Source organism: Phacochoerus africanus, chromosome 2 (genome assembly GCF_016906955.1).
Source record: "Phacochoerus africanus isolate WHEZ1 chromosome 2, ROS_Pafr_v1, whole genome shotgun sequence".
Lineage (NCBI taxonomy): Eukaryota > Metazoa > Chordata > Mammalia > Artiodactyla > Suidae > Phacochoerus > Phacochoerus africanus.
In genome coordinates this window covers 139,771,321-139,790,011 of record NC_062545.1, presented here as the reverse complement: position 1 = coordinate 139,790,011, position 18,691 = coordinate 139,771,321, and the positions used below count along the sequence as shown (strand labels likewise).

The window sequence follows — 18,691 nt, the reverse complement described above, 5'->3', positions numbered from 1 at the left end:
GAATCCAAGCTGCATTTGCGACCCACACCACAGCTCACAGCAACGCTGGATCCTTAACCCACTGAGCAAGGCCAGGGATTGAACCTGCAACCTCATGGTTCCTAGTCAGATTCGTTAACCACTGAGCCAAGCCGGGAACTCCCATGATGACATTCTTACCACAAACTGTCCAGTCTGTATTTGAATACAAGCCAGTTGGTTTATGCTCTGTCTGCCATGCTTTCTAGTTCTGTGCTAAGGATATTGAGTTCTGATTCAGGTGAGGAATCAAAGAACTGAAACTTTAAAGGTACATTCTCCCCAGTGATTCTGTGCCATCATAAAAAAAACATGCACATAAACACATAAATGCTTTCATTAGAATTTAAATAAACACCACAAAAAACACCCAGTGAAAAACATTCATTCTCTTTAGGAACAATATGAGCTTTTTTTCCCATAGATTTTTATTTTTACACATTCTTATGACATTTCCCTTTGCAGGGAACAGGAGGTTATTAGCAAGATCAGCTTTTTTAGATGATTCCATTCTAAATATACATTTTAAGCAAACAACATCAAAACAACCAGTGTGAAGGTGAAAAACATTCCATTAATACTGTTTTGTCTACACAACAATAAATGTGAAAAGACTGGTTGTATCCTCACTCTGTCCCACCACATAGTTGACTACTCCTGTCTCCAGAGTAACTGGTTTTAAAGGACATGATGCTGTGGGGTGACCTATCACAGTGTCAAGGGCATGCCTTGCTCCTGGGTATTCCAGAGACTTAGTAACCAATGACAGCTCATGACTCCAAGTTGGTAAACACTCCTGGCAGGCTACATCTTGAAGATATGCATTCGACATGGAGATAAAAATTAAGATCTAAGATTTTTTTTTCACTGGAGGTGGGTCATGGTCTCAACAACTTACTCACATTAGCAATCATTTCCAAGGTCACAAGCTAGGAGAGTGACATTAAACTAAGGCCACTTAGACACACATAATAGACTCCCCCCATTATCCATCTGTCTTGTCTTCAAAACAGTAGGCTGTCACCTGGACCAAGTTCTCACCAATAAATCACTTATACAAACACCATTACCAAGTACATCTAACATAAAATCAGCTATGTTAGAAATGAGAAGTCCTTGTTGGCAAGGCTATCACCTCCATACCAGTTTGTGACAATCATTAGACAATCACTAATTCATTTGGCAGATAACAAAGGTTTATGTTTGCAATTCAAATCAACTTTCTTTCTATAGTCTGCTTCAGGGTATTTTAAAAATAGATCATCCTGAAAGCTGTGCTTCATTTAGCCTCCGCTTAGCGATTAGGAAAAGGCACTCCCCCTAAGCTACCTGCTGCAGCCATTCCTGGGAGCTGAGGAGATAGGTCCGAGGGCCATCAGTGTGAAACCCAGAGAAGAGACCCTCAAATTCCATAACAGCACCCCCTCCCATCATCGTAACCTACCTGAGGATGACAGTACCTCAGGTCCTTGTTCCTCAGTGCACTCCAGGCAGTTAGTTCTATGCTACTGTGTTAAAGGCAGCTTAGACAGCATTATGTGGAAGAAACTAGTTTGGGTTAAAATACTCCTGTGTTGTTAGAGATACTATTTTTTACGTGATGCTATACCTTTAAAGATGAATGCTTTAAAAACAATACCCTTGTGTGAAATAAAACAAAGCAATGGAACACATCCATTCTAGTATCTTAAACTCAGTGGTGTAGAGCTGCAGGTCCACACTTTGTTGCCCAGGGGAGTGGGGGCTCTGTCTTCCTCTGGGGCCCCTCCTGGTGCTTCAGGCCTAGGTGGCAGGAGAGGCACCCAGTTCCCTCCCCAAAACATCTTACTCTATTTACTATATTCTTTGTTTCCCTGGACAAAACACACCAATGATCATGATTTCTATTGGAAGTACACAAACCTCTGTGAGGCTGGTTGCCATTTTTCATCTCTAACTTGTTGAGCTCAGAAGGGTCTCCACCCCATCATCACTGGGCTGGAAAGTGCTTCTTTGGGAGGCTCAAGCCTACCTGGGCTTCCAACTTTTACTGTGGGTGACCATCCTGCAAATCCCGGGTAGTGTGAACATCAATGATCTTTTTCATCGTCCTCAGGGTCTGCTTCCCATCAGTAAAATTAAGGGTTTAGATGCTAACTGCTAATGCACAGAAAAGCTCAAGTCTAGGTAGGAGCTGGCTACTCCTGAACTTCCATTATAACAAAAAAGAGTACTTAGACTTGTGTGCTTAGTGACCTAGTACTGCAAAAAAACTGGTACTATGAGCCATTCCCAGTGAACATCCTCCCACCCCCCACAGACTTAGGGCAGGGTTCCAGGAACCTGTGCAAACATAGCAAGTGTGCTGACCTGAAATACTGTAGTAGGCTGAAGTTGTCTTCTCCATAAAATACTATATATTTTTTTAGTATTTTCTAAGTTCTGCACATAGAAAGCAATTCACTAAAGTCTTAAGATGAATTTAATTCTATGACAAATAACTTTTCCCCAAGATGAAATCACTTAGATTTGTTTTTGTTTTTGTTTTGTTTTTTTGCTTTTTAGGGCCACACCTGTGGCATATGGGAGTTCCCAGGCAAGGGGTTGAATTGGAGCTGCAGCCTCCGGCCGACGCCACAACCACAGCAACACAGGATCCAAGCCACGTTTGCAACCTACACCACAGCTCACAGCATTGCTGGATCCTTAACCCTCTGAGTGAGGCCAGGGATCAAACCCTCATCCTCATGGATACTAGTCAGGTTCATAACCCACTGAACCACAATGGGAACTCCCAAGATTTTTTAAAAATCTTATTTCCTACAATTTCTTTTGGAAAAGACTTTGGAAAGAGGAAAAACAAATATTCATTTTTCCCTTAACATGTTAGTTTACTATATCTTATTAGCACATGCAAATTAAATTTATTCTTAAATATATTACTTTAATCCTGTCACCACTTAGGAATCTTACCTAGTTAATTATAGTTTCAAACAGATGCAAGGCATTTCTGTGACCAGGTACAAAAATGGTGGAAATCATCCCTAGAAGTGGAAAGAAAACTCCAGAAAAAGGAACTTTTAAGACTGAAAAGATAAAAAATATTTGTCAAAGTCCCAACTCAGTAAATTCCAGTGCCTTTTAAGGCGTGAATTAGTCTGAAATTTTTACTGATTATGAAGTAAGCTGACATTGTCTAGAGGACTCTTTGAAGAAAGTGAAAAAGAAGGGAGGTTTTAAGAAGGAGTACATCTCCCTCCCTTAAAGTAAGTAAAGGCCTTTGCGTGTTGGTACTTCACCAAAGAGATGGCATTTAAAACAAAATATTTATCAAAACCAGTGTCCCTCATTCTCCTCCTCCTGATTGTCTAGATAGAGGAGAGCAACCTTCTTTTCATCGGAAATCACCGACCTCTGGTCTACCATCCTCTGTAGCTGCACCGGCTTATCAAACTCAGCTTGCTCCTTGCCCTTTTCCCCGGGGGCCTGGTGTCTGTCCCCAGCAGAGCCTTGAAAGCTCACGCTGGCAGCCAGGTCATTCCCACTGCCAGCATCTCTCCAAGCACCACGGTCAGACACACCATGAGCTTCTGCTTCCATCCCTGCAGGGAAGAGGACTGTGGCCTCTTGGGTCCAGCGGGGGGTCGCCTCTACGTTACTCACGTCCATCTGAAAGGTAAACGAAGTTTCTTTGGGCCCCAGTGCCACGTGCCTTAGTGTTCTGCTGCTGTCTGCTACCTCACCTAGCTCAGGGGAGTCCACCGGATCAGCCAATGCCAATGTTTTGGAAATGGGTCCGTGGAAGACAATGTGTTCGGAGGTTTGGGTTTCTGCAGGACCTAGCTGAATATGCCTAAAGGATCTGCTCAGGCCTGAAGTCACTTCTGCCCCTGCTGTGCCTCCCACACTAGCCTCCTGGGGAGGTTCAGAAACAGCCCTTTGGAGGGTGCTCTTTTCAGTAATCAAGAGTTTCCTACCCACAGTGTAACTACGAGTGGCCTGGGTCACATCAGCTGAGCCCTCTCCGTGGGCACTGCTTTCTGAGTTGCTGTATTCCCAGGGTGGGGGAACTAGCTGGTCGGTGGTTTGATCCCTCTGAGGTCCGGTTTTGATGTGCCTGATGGATAGGCCACTTCCTGACCATGCTTCAGTGTCCACAGAAGCTTCTCTGACACCTAACTCCATTTTGTCTGACAGAGGGGCTGTGAGCTGGATTTGCTCCCTAAACTGCTCTCTAGGGCCTAACTGAAGGTGCTTTACAGAAGTCTGGGTACCCACTGACTCCTCAGTTTGAAAATCATCACCAACATTCCCTGCCCCAGAAATGGGGGCTTGAAAGATAATTTCCCTCTTAGCACGAAACTGTTGGGAGGCAGAGGAGCTGTGCCTCCGGGATTCGTCAGTATCTGTGGCAAGCCCTATGGGGCCAGGCTCTTCTGCGCCTCCTGCCTCGGGACTGGCAGGGTCAGGCCCTTGGAAGACGACTTCTTTGGACACTTGACTTTGATCGGGACCCAGCGTAAAGTGCCTGGCAGACCAGCTGGCTCCCGCCGAGCTCGCTGCCCAACTCAGGTGGCCTTCCCCACTTACCTCCACCACCTGTGAAGAGGGTCCTTCGGATGAGACGTGCTCAGTCCTCCAAACTCCAGGGGGCGCTATTTTAATGTGCCTCACAGACTGACTGACGTCCTCCACCACGTGGGACTGGGCAAAGCCCCTGGGACTGGTGACTTCCACCGTGGCCGACACTGGGCCCTGGGAAGTGATGGACTCTGAGCCGGGAGAGCTGAGGCCTGTCTCGGCATCCTCACCAGAGGGGCGGTACAGCTCCTGGGTGGCCCAGCGCTTGAAGCCGAGGCCAGTGCCCCGGGTCTCCGCTCCTGCCTCCCAGTCTGGGCTCCCAGGGCCGGGGCTGTGCTGCCTGGCCAAGCTGTCTCGTACCACTGACTCCACGGCCTTCTCTATCTCTCCCGCTTCATCCTTGCTGAGCTCCTCCAAGTCTAACTGATCAGCATCCACAGTCTGCGAGAGGTTGACTTCTGCCACCAAAGTCACGGACCCGCCACCCGGGGGCTGGATCTTCTTTACGTCAACTGAAATGCCCCCCGGCCCGCCCTGGCCCTCACTGGTGAAAGCGGACAGCTCTTCCTTCATGCGCTCTGGAAGGCTTTCCTCCAGCTGCTCGATGACCTCCACCAGCTGGTGTCTGGGCTCCTTGAAGCCCTTTTTGATGGATGTGTGGAATTCATGCGGTATTTTGATTTCCTTTTCAATGACTATGGGTTCAGCATGAAACTCGCCACTGCGAGCTTGTTCTTTCCAGTGACTAGAACCTGTGTCCCCCTCCAGAGACCCTTCTGGAACATCCAGTGGCTTCACAACCTTCTCTCCCAATGCATCATCCCTCTTCACTCTTCTCCCGGACCCCGGCACAATTTCATCTTGCCAGGAGTACCGGATGGTGGATTCCTCTTCAATGTGGATCTGCCCATACACGGAGCCTTCCTCTCTGTCCTGCCCCCCGGGGTATTCATCTGGGTCTGGGGTCGACACAAAATAACTCTGCTCACCTTCTGAGTCACCTGCCTCCATCACTTCTTCAACATGAGTCATGTTCTCTTGGGCCTGCCTGGTCTTTTTCCCTTGAGCCCCTGAGAAGGTGACATCTGTTTCTCTACAAACTTCCTCCTCCTCAACAAGCCCCTTAGAGCCCAGAGACACGTCATCAACTTCCTCCACTTGGAATGGGGTCGAAAACTCCTCCGCCTTCTCACCACTGACATAGCTCACAGGCTCTTCTATGATCTCCACATTGACAACCTTTGCCCTCCCCTCCCTCCCTTTCAGACCAAGATTGATTATATCTCCTATCATCCGTTCTGCTGATTTTCCTTTCAGCTCCACCTCCTTAGCATCCTTGCTTAAAAGGTAGTCCAGGCCAGTTTCATCTGAAACATCAATCTCTTCAGTCAGTTTCGATTCCACGACTATCTCAGTCTTTGTTTTCCTGTCACCAGGAAGCTCTTTCCTGTTCACGTAAGTGACTTTTGTGTCTGGAAACGTGTCAGCAGATGCTTCCATCTCGGAAGAGTGGGTGAACTGCTTCAGGATGCTAGAAACAATGTTCTCAGCTATGGTTTCAGTTGTGGAATCAGCTTTCAGAGAGCCTGCGGTGTCACTGGTCTCCAGCCTGAACTTTACTTCTCTCGTTTCTACCCCTCTATCTGTCCCATCACCAGCATCCTTCTTCAGGGGTGTGTGAAGCCCTTGTGGGGCCACTTCTGGTGTGCTGTCCTTTGATACTTCTAGACTGATCGGTATCTCTCTTTCTCTCACACTTTTCTCCTTCAGTGACTCCTTCTCTCTTGCCTTTTCCCTCATTTGCTCGCTTTCTCTCTTCCTTGCCTCTTTATCTAACTTGGTCAGTTCTTCCCACCTTAAGTTTCTCTCCTCTGAAGCCTTCTCTTTAGAATCAAACATTTTCTCTTCTCGTTTTGTTTGGATAGTTCCTGGTCTGTTTCTCTCTTGTTCCCTCGTGGCTTTAGCTTCTGTTTTCTTTCCCCAAAGGACGGTCCTCTCATTTGACCAAGTACTTTTGGAAGGCTCTGCCACCACATTGTCCCGGCGTTCTCGGTAAGACTCCTGAGTAGCAGTGGACTCTTTGGCTAAATTAACAGGAGCGTCCTTTGTACCTCCAGTTCTCGGTCTCTCAGGGAATGTTTTCACTTGAGCTTCAGTATTTCTTAAGAGACCAAGGGTTGGAGAGACAGTTCTGAAGTTGGTTTGACTGCTGGCAGTTTTCTCGTAGTTCTCCCACCTGGTAGTGGTAAAGGGAGCATATCCAGAGCCCAGGACACCCCTTCTGGAAGTGCTTCCAATGGCTGGCTGAAAACGAGGCGCCAAGCTGGGATTGAAGCTTGTAGCAGGTGCCTTCTGCCTTGGGAACAGATTTCTTTCGTTTTCTCTCTGTAATACTGAGGTGGTATACTGATAGGACTTGTTTCTGAATTCTGTAGGAATTGAACAGTGCATTAAAATGAGTCATCTTTACCTTTCCTCATCTTAAAAGCATCATCCCAGATCAGACCCCACCCCATAGTAAATATATGCTCTTACCACAGAAAGGTCATTATAAATGAGATATTTTCAACCCCAAAATAATTATTTTCCAGTAGTTTCAAGAATCATATGACAGGAGTTTCCATTGTGGCTCAGTGGTTAATGAACCCGACTAGTATCCATGAGGACTAGTGTCCCTGGCCTCACTCAGTGGGTTAGGGATCCAGCATTGCTGTGGGCTGTGGTATAGGCCAGCAGCTACAGCTCCGATTTAACCCCTAGCCTGTGAACCTCTGTATGCCATGGGTTTGGCCCTAAAAAGACAAAAAAAGAATCCTATGACCACAGAATATAGCACTACATATGCTTCTACACAACACTTTTCTCCAGTACTTATCTTAATTCATCCACCTTAAATATATTACACGTGTGATTATAAAGCATGGTGCCCATGCCAGGGAGGTTAGGGGTGCTAGGTTTGTGTGGCAGAAATTCCATAATATTATGATAATTTGGAATCATTCGTTTCCCCTTTGTTGAGGTAACTTTATTTTACTTATTTCAACGGAAAAGAGCTTCATAATCACTACAAAGTACATAATTACTAAAAAGTACATAATTAAATGGCATTGCTCCTCCAACCCTTTAATGTGTTCTTAGTTTTTATTGATTTCCATGTTGGGCCAGCAAGTATTGAAGAATATAACTTGTAAACTTCCTGATTTCTTCTATTTTTATATATATTTTTTTGCCCGATCTTTTTAGGGCCGTACCCACAGCATGTGGAAGTTCCCAAGCTAGGGGTCGAATCAGAGCTGTAGCTGCCAATCTTCACCACAGCCACAGCAATGCGGGATCTGAGCCGTGTCTGTGACCTGCACCACAGCTCACAGCAACACTGGATCCTTAATCCACTGAGCAAGGCCCAGGGATTGAACCCACATCCTCGTGGATACTAGTCAGGTTCATTCCTGCTGAGCCATGATGGGAACTCCCTTTTGTACTGTTTTTAAAAACAAACTTCTCATTTGAAAAGGTGCCAAAGCAGGAGGTGCTCTAGTCACCAACACTATGACCTGTCTGTCATGGTCCTGGGGCTGGAAGGTGATCCATGTCCTCAAGGCTTCCTGCTTTGCTCTGCTTTGCTTATAGCGAATGCTACCCTTGGGGGTGTTAAACCCCCCGCCCCCAAATACCTGCTCTTAGGAGTGGCAGCTGGTGGTAGGAATGTGGCCAGAAGCACCCCGGGCCCACCCACACCCATCTGCTGAGCTGGGCAGAGCCTTCTTCACCCCCTGGGTCTCCCCCAAGGCAGCCAACCAATCTTACTCTCAAATTCAAACACAAACTTGCTGGACACTGTCTAAGCCCAAATCCCTTCACAGTCATCTGTGAACCCAGATGACTGGTCAGATACCTGAAGTGCCTGATAGGGATGTTGTTTTTTGAAAAATAAAGTTGGAAAGTGTTATTTTTTAAATAACCTACCACCAATCCAGATTGGCTGTTATAATCAAACATACTGACAGTGGTAACCAATACACACTGGTGTTGCTAGGACACCATGATTTTGAATATGGCAACATTCATGGAGCCCAAAACCACAAGTAAGGTGTATAGAGAACATACTCTACATACTCTGCCAGAAAACTCTTTAAGGTTCTACAGGGATGTGAAGAGGTTTTTTTAAAGTTATCCTACAGGTTCTCTGAGTCTTTCTATTGAGCACTGACTCTCTAATGTCAGTTCTGCAGATACAGGAAGTATTATCTTTGTGCTGCAGCTTTTGGCCTAGACAGAGGCCGACCTCAGGGTAGTGGGGACAATACTGCTCACATTACCCTGAGCTGCCCACGCCCACCTGGGATGGGGGAATCGGTATAATCCTTCCCACCTCTGCCCTCGGTGAGGTCAGGAGTTCCCAAGTGTTGACTGACTCCTGTACAAAATAATGCCTCCCTAAGCTTGTGTTAAGCTGTAAGTCTTTGGTTTATAAAGGGTATTCCCTCCAAAGGGTGTGATGAACAAATCCATGTCCACCTTCTCACCTTTCACACTTCCTAGCTCTCCATCAGCCCTTCTCCCCTCTCACCACGCTGGGGAGGAAGCACCCCGAAAACACCGAGTTCATCCAGCCCTCTCCCACACAATCTAATTTACATTATTATTTAAACTGTGGCCCATTAAGTAAAATCTATTTGGTACTTAAGAGGGGGACGAACAACAATGATCTGAAAATTCATGTCTAGTCCCAACTCTTCCATTTAAAGGAAGCTTTACTTTTTTTTTTTTTTGCTTTTTAAGCCTGCACCTTCGGCATATGGAAGTTCCCAGGCTTGGGGTCAAATCAGAGCTATGGACGGGATCCAAGCCATGTCTGTGACCTACACCACAGATCACAACAACATTGGGTCCTTAATCCACTGAGCGAGGCCAGGGATAGAACCCACATCCTCGTGGATACTAGTTGGATTCATTTCCACTGAGCCACGATGGGAACTCCAAGGAGGCTTTACTCTTAATCCATGGACAGCATGTTAATGTTAAATGATAAGCTTTCCTGATATTTACCTTGTGGCACATTTTCAATGCGCTCAGTCAAGATCAGTATCTCCGGATTACTTTCTCCTTCCAGTAAGGCTCTGTAAAGATAATTTTTAAAAAGCTCATTAGGAAAGAAAAAACAAGAAGTACCTCTGTGAGCTGTCATGTCTGGTCACTGACCACACTGTCACGGTGTCACATGTCTGCAGGTGATGCACCGCAGGGATGCAAGCCCACCCCCCGAAGACCTGCTGGAGAACACGTCTATCAGCTGAATGAACCAGATGAGGGGGCTAGGGCTTCAGGACTGGACAGCTGGCTTTCCAGAAAGCCCTTCCATACCCACAGCAAGGAGGAGGAAGAGAGAGGGATGTGGGCCCAGGAAGGGAGTTTGGGGGTCTGGCTTTCCGAGGAAGGAGGGAGGAGCCCATGCCTGGCAGGTCACCCTGGGCTAGGGGGCCTCAGAACAACTACTGCCACCCCCACTGGGGTCTCTCTAGAGTCACAGATCAGGAGGTGACTAGGGGCAGGGCAAGGACTGATGTTTGTTTGAAAATAAGGCAGCCAGGCCGCATCTGTGGTTTTCAAACTGGCTTCCACGAGGACATCTTAGAGATGCAAAAAAGGAGAGATAGGAGGCAGGCAGGTAGGAGAAGGAAAAGCTGCAGACTACCCCCTCCACCACCACGACCCCCAGGGGCCTCATTCCAGGAGGCATCTATTATCTCCTCTAATAAAATGGCAAAATGCACTCGACTAGGTGGTTCCTTCATGTCTAGCTCCAAACGTGTAAAGTTGTAGATTCTTCATTAGGTTGTTATTCATACCTATGACTCAGACCCCTGAGGAGAGAGCAGACAACGTCAGGCCCAACAGCCGTGGCATGTCAGCGCGGGGACATCCGTCACTCGGAGATCCTCAGGACTTGGGCTAGTGCAGGTACAACAGTTGTTTGGTTGCTAGAGTAACGTGTGAAGTCACTAACTTCAGTGCCAAGAAATACACTGTATATGGCAAAGGGCAACCAGAAGCAGAGCCCACCCGGAAATGCTGACATGACCAGCCGGGCAGGAAAACAGAGGAGGGGATGCCAGAGCCAACAGGGCCTCATGGATCAGGCAGCCTGGCGCCAAGTTCTAGCTCCACGGATCCAAACGCAGTGACTCCCACAAAAGCCAGAGCCCCGTGGGCAGGTGGAAGAGAGCAGAGAGGCCCCTCCTGAGGCAAAGGGCACAGCCAAGGGCGAGAGGATTCCAGGGGTGCGCAGGGGGTTCACCTGCAAGTGGCGAGTGACGGGCACACGTGTGGGCACAGGACACCGAGGGGTGGCGCCCAGAGCCCTGGCCCTTCCACACAGGGTAGAAGCCAGGAAACAGGACACCAGCCTGTTAATCCCACACCCTCATGACCAAGTGTGTTACGTTCCAAGAACACAAATAGCCTCTATCACCGAGAAAACTTTGAGTTCTGTATATAATAGGAGGAAACAGGCTCCCGGTAAAAGTCAGACTCTTAGGATTACAGCAGCAGGACGATGGCCTCCTACAGCTCAGGGGCCACAGGGGTGGGCTGCTGGGAAGGCCAAGTCCAATTTGATATCTTCCCTCCACCTGCTGGGAAGGAAGCCTTGGGTATCACAGGGCTCCTCACACTAGCTGCCCAAGTCAGAGCAGAAGGTGCTCATGGGCATCCAGGTCAGCAGAGACTTGATGACAGGTGGCAGGTTGGGGCAGGATAATGAAGATCCCTTTGGGGGAAAAGTATCTTCCCTCTCCCCGTGGAGGAATGGTTTTGTTCCTCTTTCAGAGAAAACCCAAACCATCACCAAACTTTTTTTTACTGAGTTCAGGACCCTACGTGAGGTGCAATGGTTCCTAGGAGGGGGCACCAGTCCCCAAGGGGCTTATGTGGCTGGTGACACAGCACAAATGCTCCTGCGCCCAAGGCCTTCACCAACCCTAGCTAAGATTGAGCACCAAGCAGGCTATAAGCCTCCCACCTGTCACCTCACCAAGTCCTCCTGGCAACCACAGGCAGGGCCAACAATGGGTGCCCAGGCCCCACAAGTGAGCAGATGTGTGGGAGAGTGATGGCCAAAGTCACGTGCTCTCCAGTGGCCGGGGCACTCGGCCCTCTCCTGCAAGCCACCTGGGCCACCCTTCAGTGCCTGAAATGGTGCCATTTCACACATGTTTTAGAAAAACTCCTGTAGAGAGATCGCCCAGACCATATTAACGAAAGCAGATCCAACATCTCTTGGTGATTTCCATCAAACGCCCCTATAGGGAAGAGCCGAAGCTCCCACTAGGAAAGAGCTCAGGTCCACCGGTGCCTCCCCTCCAGATGGCTGGCCCGAGAGGCAGGCAGGATCCACCTTCCCCACCTGGAGACCCAGCACAGAGCTCCCAGGCACAGCTGGGATCCTCCCCCCACCATGGCACACAGCGTCCTGCCTCCACAGCGCCCCCACAAAAACTAGAGGCATAATCAAAACTGCTGGGAGAGGCCAGAAATGGTGCATTCCCTCCAAAGCTCTCAAAGGAATGTTTTAGTTTTTGTTTTTTGTCTTTTTAGGGCCACACCCGCATCCTCATGGGTACTAGTCCAGTTCGTTACCACTGAGCCACAGTGGGAACTCCTCAAAGGAAAGTTGTTAAGGAATAGACTCCTACAGCTTTAAGAAATGGGTAGAGAGCGCTCGGGTTATTTCAGGAGCGTTGAAGGAAAACTGCCCTCAGCCATGGTGCTGGTGAGAAATGCCAACCGCCTGAATCACAGGCTATTTGTGAACGTTTCATACAGCCCCAGAGGTTGGCAGCCTCTCTCAAGAGGCAGGAAAACAAGCAAACATGTGCGGGAAAATCAGGTCCCCAGCCTCATTAAGGTGTCCAAGACCAGAAGGGAGCTCTAATGCGGCCCCTGGCCTGGCTCCAGGCCCTAATAGACCACCCGCGGGGCTGAGTGGCAGCGGTTCGGCTAGGATGCATTATCCCAATGGAAGCTCAGGGCATATCAGCTGTTACTCTACATCGAGGGCACAGTGCCACTGCCCTGCACACCCTCCATAACTGTGGGCAAGAGACAGGGGGCAGGGGGAGGGAGAGTCGGAGGATGTTTCCAGAAGCCACACCAGTAGGGGAGCCTGCCTGGCCCAGGGTGGAGGGATGGCTCATGTGGTGCTTCCTGGCAAAACGCAGGTAGGGGTTGGGAGAGAAAGAGGGACTGGGAGGAGCCCCCCTGGCCCCCAAGCTTCAGAGAGGGTGGGGGACCACCTGTCACTCCAGACTGGGGACTGGGAACCAGAGGGGGGACAGGAGGAGAGAGGGGCAAATTTCCCTCCACAGAACCAGCATCACCATCAAAACTGGAAAGGGTCCGACCCAACAACGGGCATCTGAAAAGCAAGGAGGCAACAGTGCCAGGCCGCCTCTGGGTCATTCCCCTGTGCTCAGAAAGAAATCACAGCTAGAAAGCCCATTTGTCAATTCCAGAGACTAAAAACAAACAAACAAAAAACGCACAGAAAGATTACTAAGGAAGCAAAGAGAGGAAGCACAAGGAGTGGCTAACCAAGAAACCTCCCACATCAGGTTGCCTGGATTCAAATCCGGGGCCTGCCCCTTCCCAGTCCTATGACCTTAGGCAAGCCACTCAAACCCTCTGTGGCTCCATTTCCCCATTTCTGAAATAGGGAGCACACACAGGTTTGGGGTGGTAATTCATAAAATGACTGGAAAGTTCTTGCAAGAATGGCTGTCACAGAATATATGGTTGATAAATGTCAGCCACCATCACCACCACCACCCCCTACATCACCTTCTACTGACCTCAGAAGGAAGCTGGTTTTCCATTACCCAAAGGAGTTCAAGAAGGGAAGGGATTCTGAATTACCTAAAATCATGGTTAACAAAGGGTTAATTCCTTTACATGATGATGTGGGCAAGGCTAGCAACTCCAATTATCCTAAAAATACAGGGTTTTATTAACTACAAAGTTTTCACCTACTCACTAGGTAAGTCTCACTGTTAACACATTAAAAAAAAGTAGGATCCAATTTTCAAAAAATTTCTCCAAGACTTGAGAATTTCCCAAGAAATGTTTTCCTTTAAACGGACACATTAAAAGGTACAGGTGGTCTAAAAAAATAATGGCACAACCCTGAAATAACCAACATTAGGAGTTACAAGCATTGCTTCGTTAGCAGTCTAAATCTGGAGACTGAAGAGTTAGAACAGTTAAAACCCACTGCCTCTGCCGGCTGCAATCAGAAAGAGGAATAGGGAGTTCTCATTGTGGCTCAGTGGGTTAAGAACCCAACTAGTATGCATGAGGATGCGGGTTCGATCCCTGGCCTTGCTCAGTGCAGTATAGGTCGCAGATGTGGCTCAGATCTGGTGTTGCTGTGGCTGTGGTGTAGACCAGTAGCTGGAGCTCCAATCCAACCGCTGGAGCTCCAATTCGACTTCTAGCCTGGGAACTTCTATATGGCACAGGTGCAGCCATTTTAAAAAAGAAGAAAAAGAAGGAAAAAGAGTGTGTGTGTGGCAGAGAGGTGCTCACGTCCTCCCCCTGCACAGACATACAAAGAACCTAACTTTCCTTTTTATAAAGGGCTTGCTTGGGGCATGCATAAGTTCCCTAGCCAGGGATCAAACCCACCCCACAGCAGTGACCTGGGCCACTGCAGTGACAATGCCAGATACTTAACCCCCAGCTCCACAGGGGGATTCCAAAACCTTACCTTTTAAAAGGACTTTGCCATAAAGTCCTCAGGCAAGAAAGGAAATTTTTGCTCTCTATTTTCGTTTCTAGCCAGGCAACAGTCCCCTTCGGTGTTTTGCTTTTCTTTTGAGAAATGGCTTGGCCCTGCTTTCCATTTTTCCAGGTGAAACCTAGAACAACTGTTACAGGCTCCACCCCCAAAAACACAAAAAAAACAAAGCCTCTTTTTTAAAATTTTGATGGCGATTGCATCATTTGACACCCCCCCACCCCCACCCCCAATCAGAAATCCAGGCTGGGCCCTTTCTTACCCTCAGTTTTGTGGTTTCTGGACTCAGTACATTGTTGGGTATTTTTGCATTTTTTGTTTCAGTTTTGAATATCTTTTTTTTCCCCCATTAGACTTTCTAACAGCTTACTCCAAAGGACAGTTCTGTTCTCTTTTCAGGGCGGTGGGGGGGGACACTATTTATTTCCTAACTGTGCTTCTTCTAGTTCTCAGTCTGTAGCTTTGGAGCCTGACCTCTGTCAGCAGTGGAGGGGTCCGGGACATTGTGGGTTCTGAACACTGTCACAGTTTCCATCATCTTCAGATCATCCACCAAGTTTGAAAAAGCGTCAACTTTGTGGAGAGGGCGCAGTGTGGGGTGGTCTGCACTGCCACATGCTGAGCTTCACCCCGCCACCACAGTCCTACTCAGAAACCTCCGGCCCCTCCCCCACTGCCCACACCAGCATCGCCACACTAGCTCAGTCCTCAGGTCCTCGCTCAGGCTGCCCTTCTGCCTGAAAGCCCTTCCCACCTGGTCTCTTCCTGGCTGCCTGTTCTGCAAGACTTGGCACTGCCTCTTCCAGGAAAGCCTGCGCGGCATACTCCATCAGGGACCCACAGCACCAGCCCCCCACTATGCCTGGCCATCCTGGATCTTCTCCTCTAGGCTGCTTTCTGGATGCCCAGATGCTGCTGTGCGAACAGTAGCACCCGGGATCTTGTGACAAGGCAACTTTGATCAGTGGATCTGGGGTGAACCTGAGATTTCCCACCAGCTAGAGATGCCTAATGATGCCGACACTGTGGGTCTGTGGGCCCCTGTGAGCAAGGCCCTGGACCAGTGCTTCTTTACCCTGGATGCATGTGACAACCATCCTCAGAGCTTTAGCACCACCACACCTGGGCCCATCCTGTGCCAATCTAATGGGAATACCTAGGACTGGGCCCAGGAGCCTATGCTGTGTCAGGTTCTCTGGGTGAGGCCCATCTGCAGATGTGGCAGAGAACCATGCCCTGTCCTGTTTACCAGTATCTTCTCCCCTCTCATCACTCAGCTCCTCCTATAATAAACACCCGCACTTCAGGAAAAACCTCGCGATTATACATCAAGCGGACAAGCATCTTCGCTTTCCCATGACTCCATGGGTGACAGGCAGACAAGAGGGTGCATGTTCTGTGCCAACCCGCCTTCCCCCACACCATTCCCTTCTCTCAGCATCCTTGGCCCCAGTCCGGCCTCACTGCCCCTCATTGCCCCCACCCACCCTCACCTGCAATGTGGGAGAAAAGGGCTCATCCACACACTTGCCTGCCTGGCTGACCAGGGTCTCTCTGGCCACCAACTGACCAACTAGGTTTGGTAAACTCCTCTAGACTCTGAGGTTTGCTTTGTTTCAATTTGTTATCAAATTATATATTTACTTATAAACTGCAAGTCTATATTTATAAATCATTACTCTATTATTTCTCTAACATTTCTTCTTCACCGTTAAGGCTACTGGAAGGGGCCAAACATCTAAGTGTTCACGGCCCTTGAGCACTGGTCTCTGCACTGAGCTGGGATGTGCTTTCAGCTTTCAAGAGCCAAAGCCCTGCCCTTACCTAGGAGGTATATAGCCAGATCATGGCTGCAACTGCGTAGTGTTGGGGGAACAACCCAAGCAGGTCCACACAATCTCAGCCAGCAGCAGCATTGGCCACCTCAGCCCCTCTGGACAGGGCTGGCAAGGAGTCACACTGCCCCGGCCCCTGGAACGTGGTCCCCACGGGGCTGCCGCCCTCAGAGAGGCAGGGTGCGGGAGGAAGCTCAACTTCCCAGGGACAGTGGGTCAAGGTTTATAAAGATCCAATGGGCACAGGTGAAGAGTATTTTCACACCTGGCCTCAGAATTTGGGCAGTGGCACAAAAATACTGAAAGAATCACATGGCTTAGCCTCAGGACACGTATCACTGATAAAAAATGCCAGGCTTATCACTTGTACAAAGAAACGGGTTATATTCAACTATCTGTGTGCCCTTTAGACCTGTGGGCATTTCCCAGACTAAGTCCTGAACACTGGGGGGCAGGGCCCAGCAGCAGTTATGTTTGTTTGTTCATTTTTTGCTTTTTGTTTTTTAGGGGCACATCCATGGCATATGTAAGTTCCCAGGCCAGGGGTTGAATCAGAGCTATAGCTGTTGGACTATGGTACAGCCACAGCAACTCGGGATCCAAGTCATGTCTGTGACCTACACCACAGCTCAGAGCAATGCGGGATCCTTAACCCACTGAGTGAGGCCAGGGATCAAACCTGCATCCTCATGGATACTAGTCGGGTTCGTAACCACTGAGCCATAGCAGGAACTCCTGGCAGCAGTTTTGATCACAGGGGCTAAGCCCTACAGCTCAACAGGGCCAGGCATCCCATCTTCCCCATGCAGACTTGGACCTCAGAAAGACAAACAGTGAAATCAACCACTCCGTTCCCAGAAAGAAGTGATGCCTCCTAAATTCCTAAGAGATGGCCAAGTTAATCCCTAGTTGGCTTAGGGAAATGTCCAGCCACAGAGAGAAGTAAACTCTGGCCCCGGGACAGTAAGACTCTGCTGACATGAGTGGAAAAGGCTCTCGACCAAGAGAAAAGCTAAAAATAGCTAAGCCTTGAGGAATGCTAGGCTGGTAGGGTTGGGAACACCTACCCGAGAGGTAAGGCTCTGGCCTCTCAGGCAAGGTGCCCGCCTGTACCTTCTGACTTTTCATGACAAAGAACAGGAGGCAGAACAAAGCAAGGAAGGAAAGGACTCAAGAGCCCAGGAAGACAGGCATAAAATCAAAGTCTCCCACTGTGGTGCAATGGGACTGGTGGCATCTTGGGAACATTGGGATACAGGTTCGATCCCTGGCCCAGCACAGTGGGTTAAGAATCTGGCATTGCTGCAGCTGCAGTTTGGATTGAAACTGCAGCTCAGATCTGATCCCAGGCCCAGGAACTCCATATGTCTCGAGGTGGCCAAATAAATAAATAAAAATAAAAAGTCAGTCTCCGGATCCCAACCCAGAGAACTTTTGCAAAAAGGAAACAGGGCAATCCAACTGCCTCTGGAGAGAAAAGACTCACCTGACACCAAGCATCACCTAGTATGCCCACAGATGTGGACTTTCTGGGCCAACCCAGCATCTGATCTAAGAGGGTGCCTGGTTAGCGGTACCTCCTGCCCCAGTGACTCATGGGATGCTAACCCCTTCCAAGCTCTAGAGCACTCTGTCCCCCTGGCCAAGGACAGGCACAGGACCTAACAGAACTGTGGGCAGGGAGGTAGGCAGGAGTGCTGCTGGGATGGTAGGAAGGAGCCCCTCCTCTGACCAGGGGAGTGAGGCTGCAAGGACAAAAAGCCTGGAGCCACTTGGTACCTCTCCTGCCGCAGCAGGGGCAGAGCCGGGAAGGAAGGGACCAGAGGAGTCAGGGACAGATCACCAGCAGCCCCATTCGGGCACCCGGACTTACCATGCCTGAAACTTAGGACTTTTTCAGTTCATGAGTAGTAAATGTGTTTTTTGATTTCAGCCTGTCTAAAAGGTTTCTGTCACTTGCAGGTGAAAAAAAAAAAAAAATCCTAATCAATGCTTCCTTCCTGAAGTAAACCAACTGTTTTAAAGTTTTTCTTTTTGGTTAAGTTCAGCTTATCTCATTCAGCATTTGTTTGAATATTTGACTAATTTACTTTTGCAATTATTCACCTCATGAGATTTCCAAGGAGAATGTAGAGGATGGACCTTGACAAGGACAGGCTGGCTAGCCAGTGCCCCTTCTCCCCTGACCAGCATCCTTTTGCAGGACTCAGTCACCACACAGCACCCAGAGGAGGACCCAGCAAGGCCCCCACCAGCTTGGCCCCAAGACTGTCCCTCAATTCAGCTGGAGACTCTTCCCCCGGGGAGGCTTCACCACTTAGTGGCTGGCTTAGTGGCTACTGTGGGCCCAGACCAGAGGTTGCCCAGTGAGAGGCTGGCAATTATTCCAGACAACAGAGACAGTGAGGCTGGTCCCAGGCTACAATGTGGACTTCCAGCTCAAACCAGGCAGATCCCTTCCTTTAATGTACATCAAAGCAACCAG

At 48.9% G+C, this 18,691-nt stretch overlaps 1 protein-coding gene across 2 annotated transcripts in view; it reads right to left on the bottom strand.

Moving 5' to 3' along the window:
• Positions 1-423: 423 nt before the first annotated feature.
• The window catches only part of SYNM (synemin), a 28,331-nt gene continuing 10,063 nt past the window's right edge, over positions 424-18,691 (bottom strand). The window contains exons 3-5 of one of the 2 annotated variants that reach the window (XM_047766804.1): positions 9,628-9,698; positions 4,588-7,007; positions 424-3,666 (exon numbers count right to left, since the gene is read on the bottom strand). In XM_047766804.1, the coding sequence (XP_047622760.1) occupies positions 3,328-3,666; positions 4,588-7,007; positions 9,628-9,698 (2,830 nt within the window). In that variant the 3' untranslated portion in view covers positions 424-3,327. Of the gene's footprint in view, positions 7,008-9,627; positions 9,699-18,691 lie in introns of both variants that reach the window. The other variant, XM_047766802.1, reaches the window with a different exon arrangement.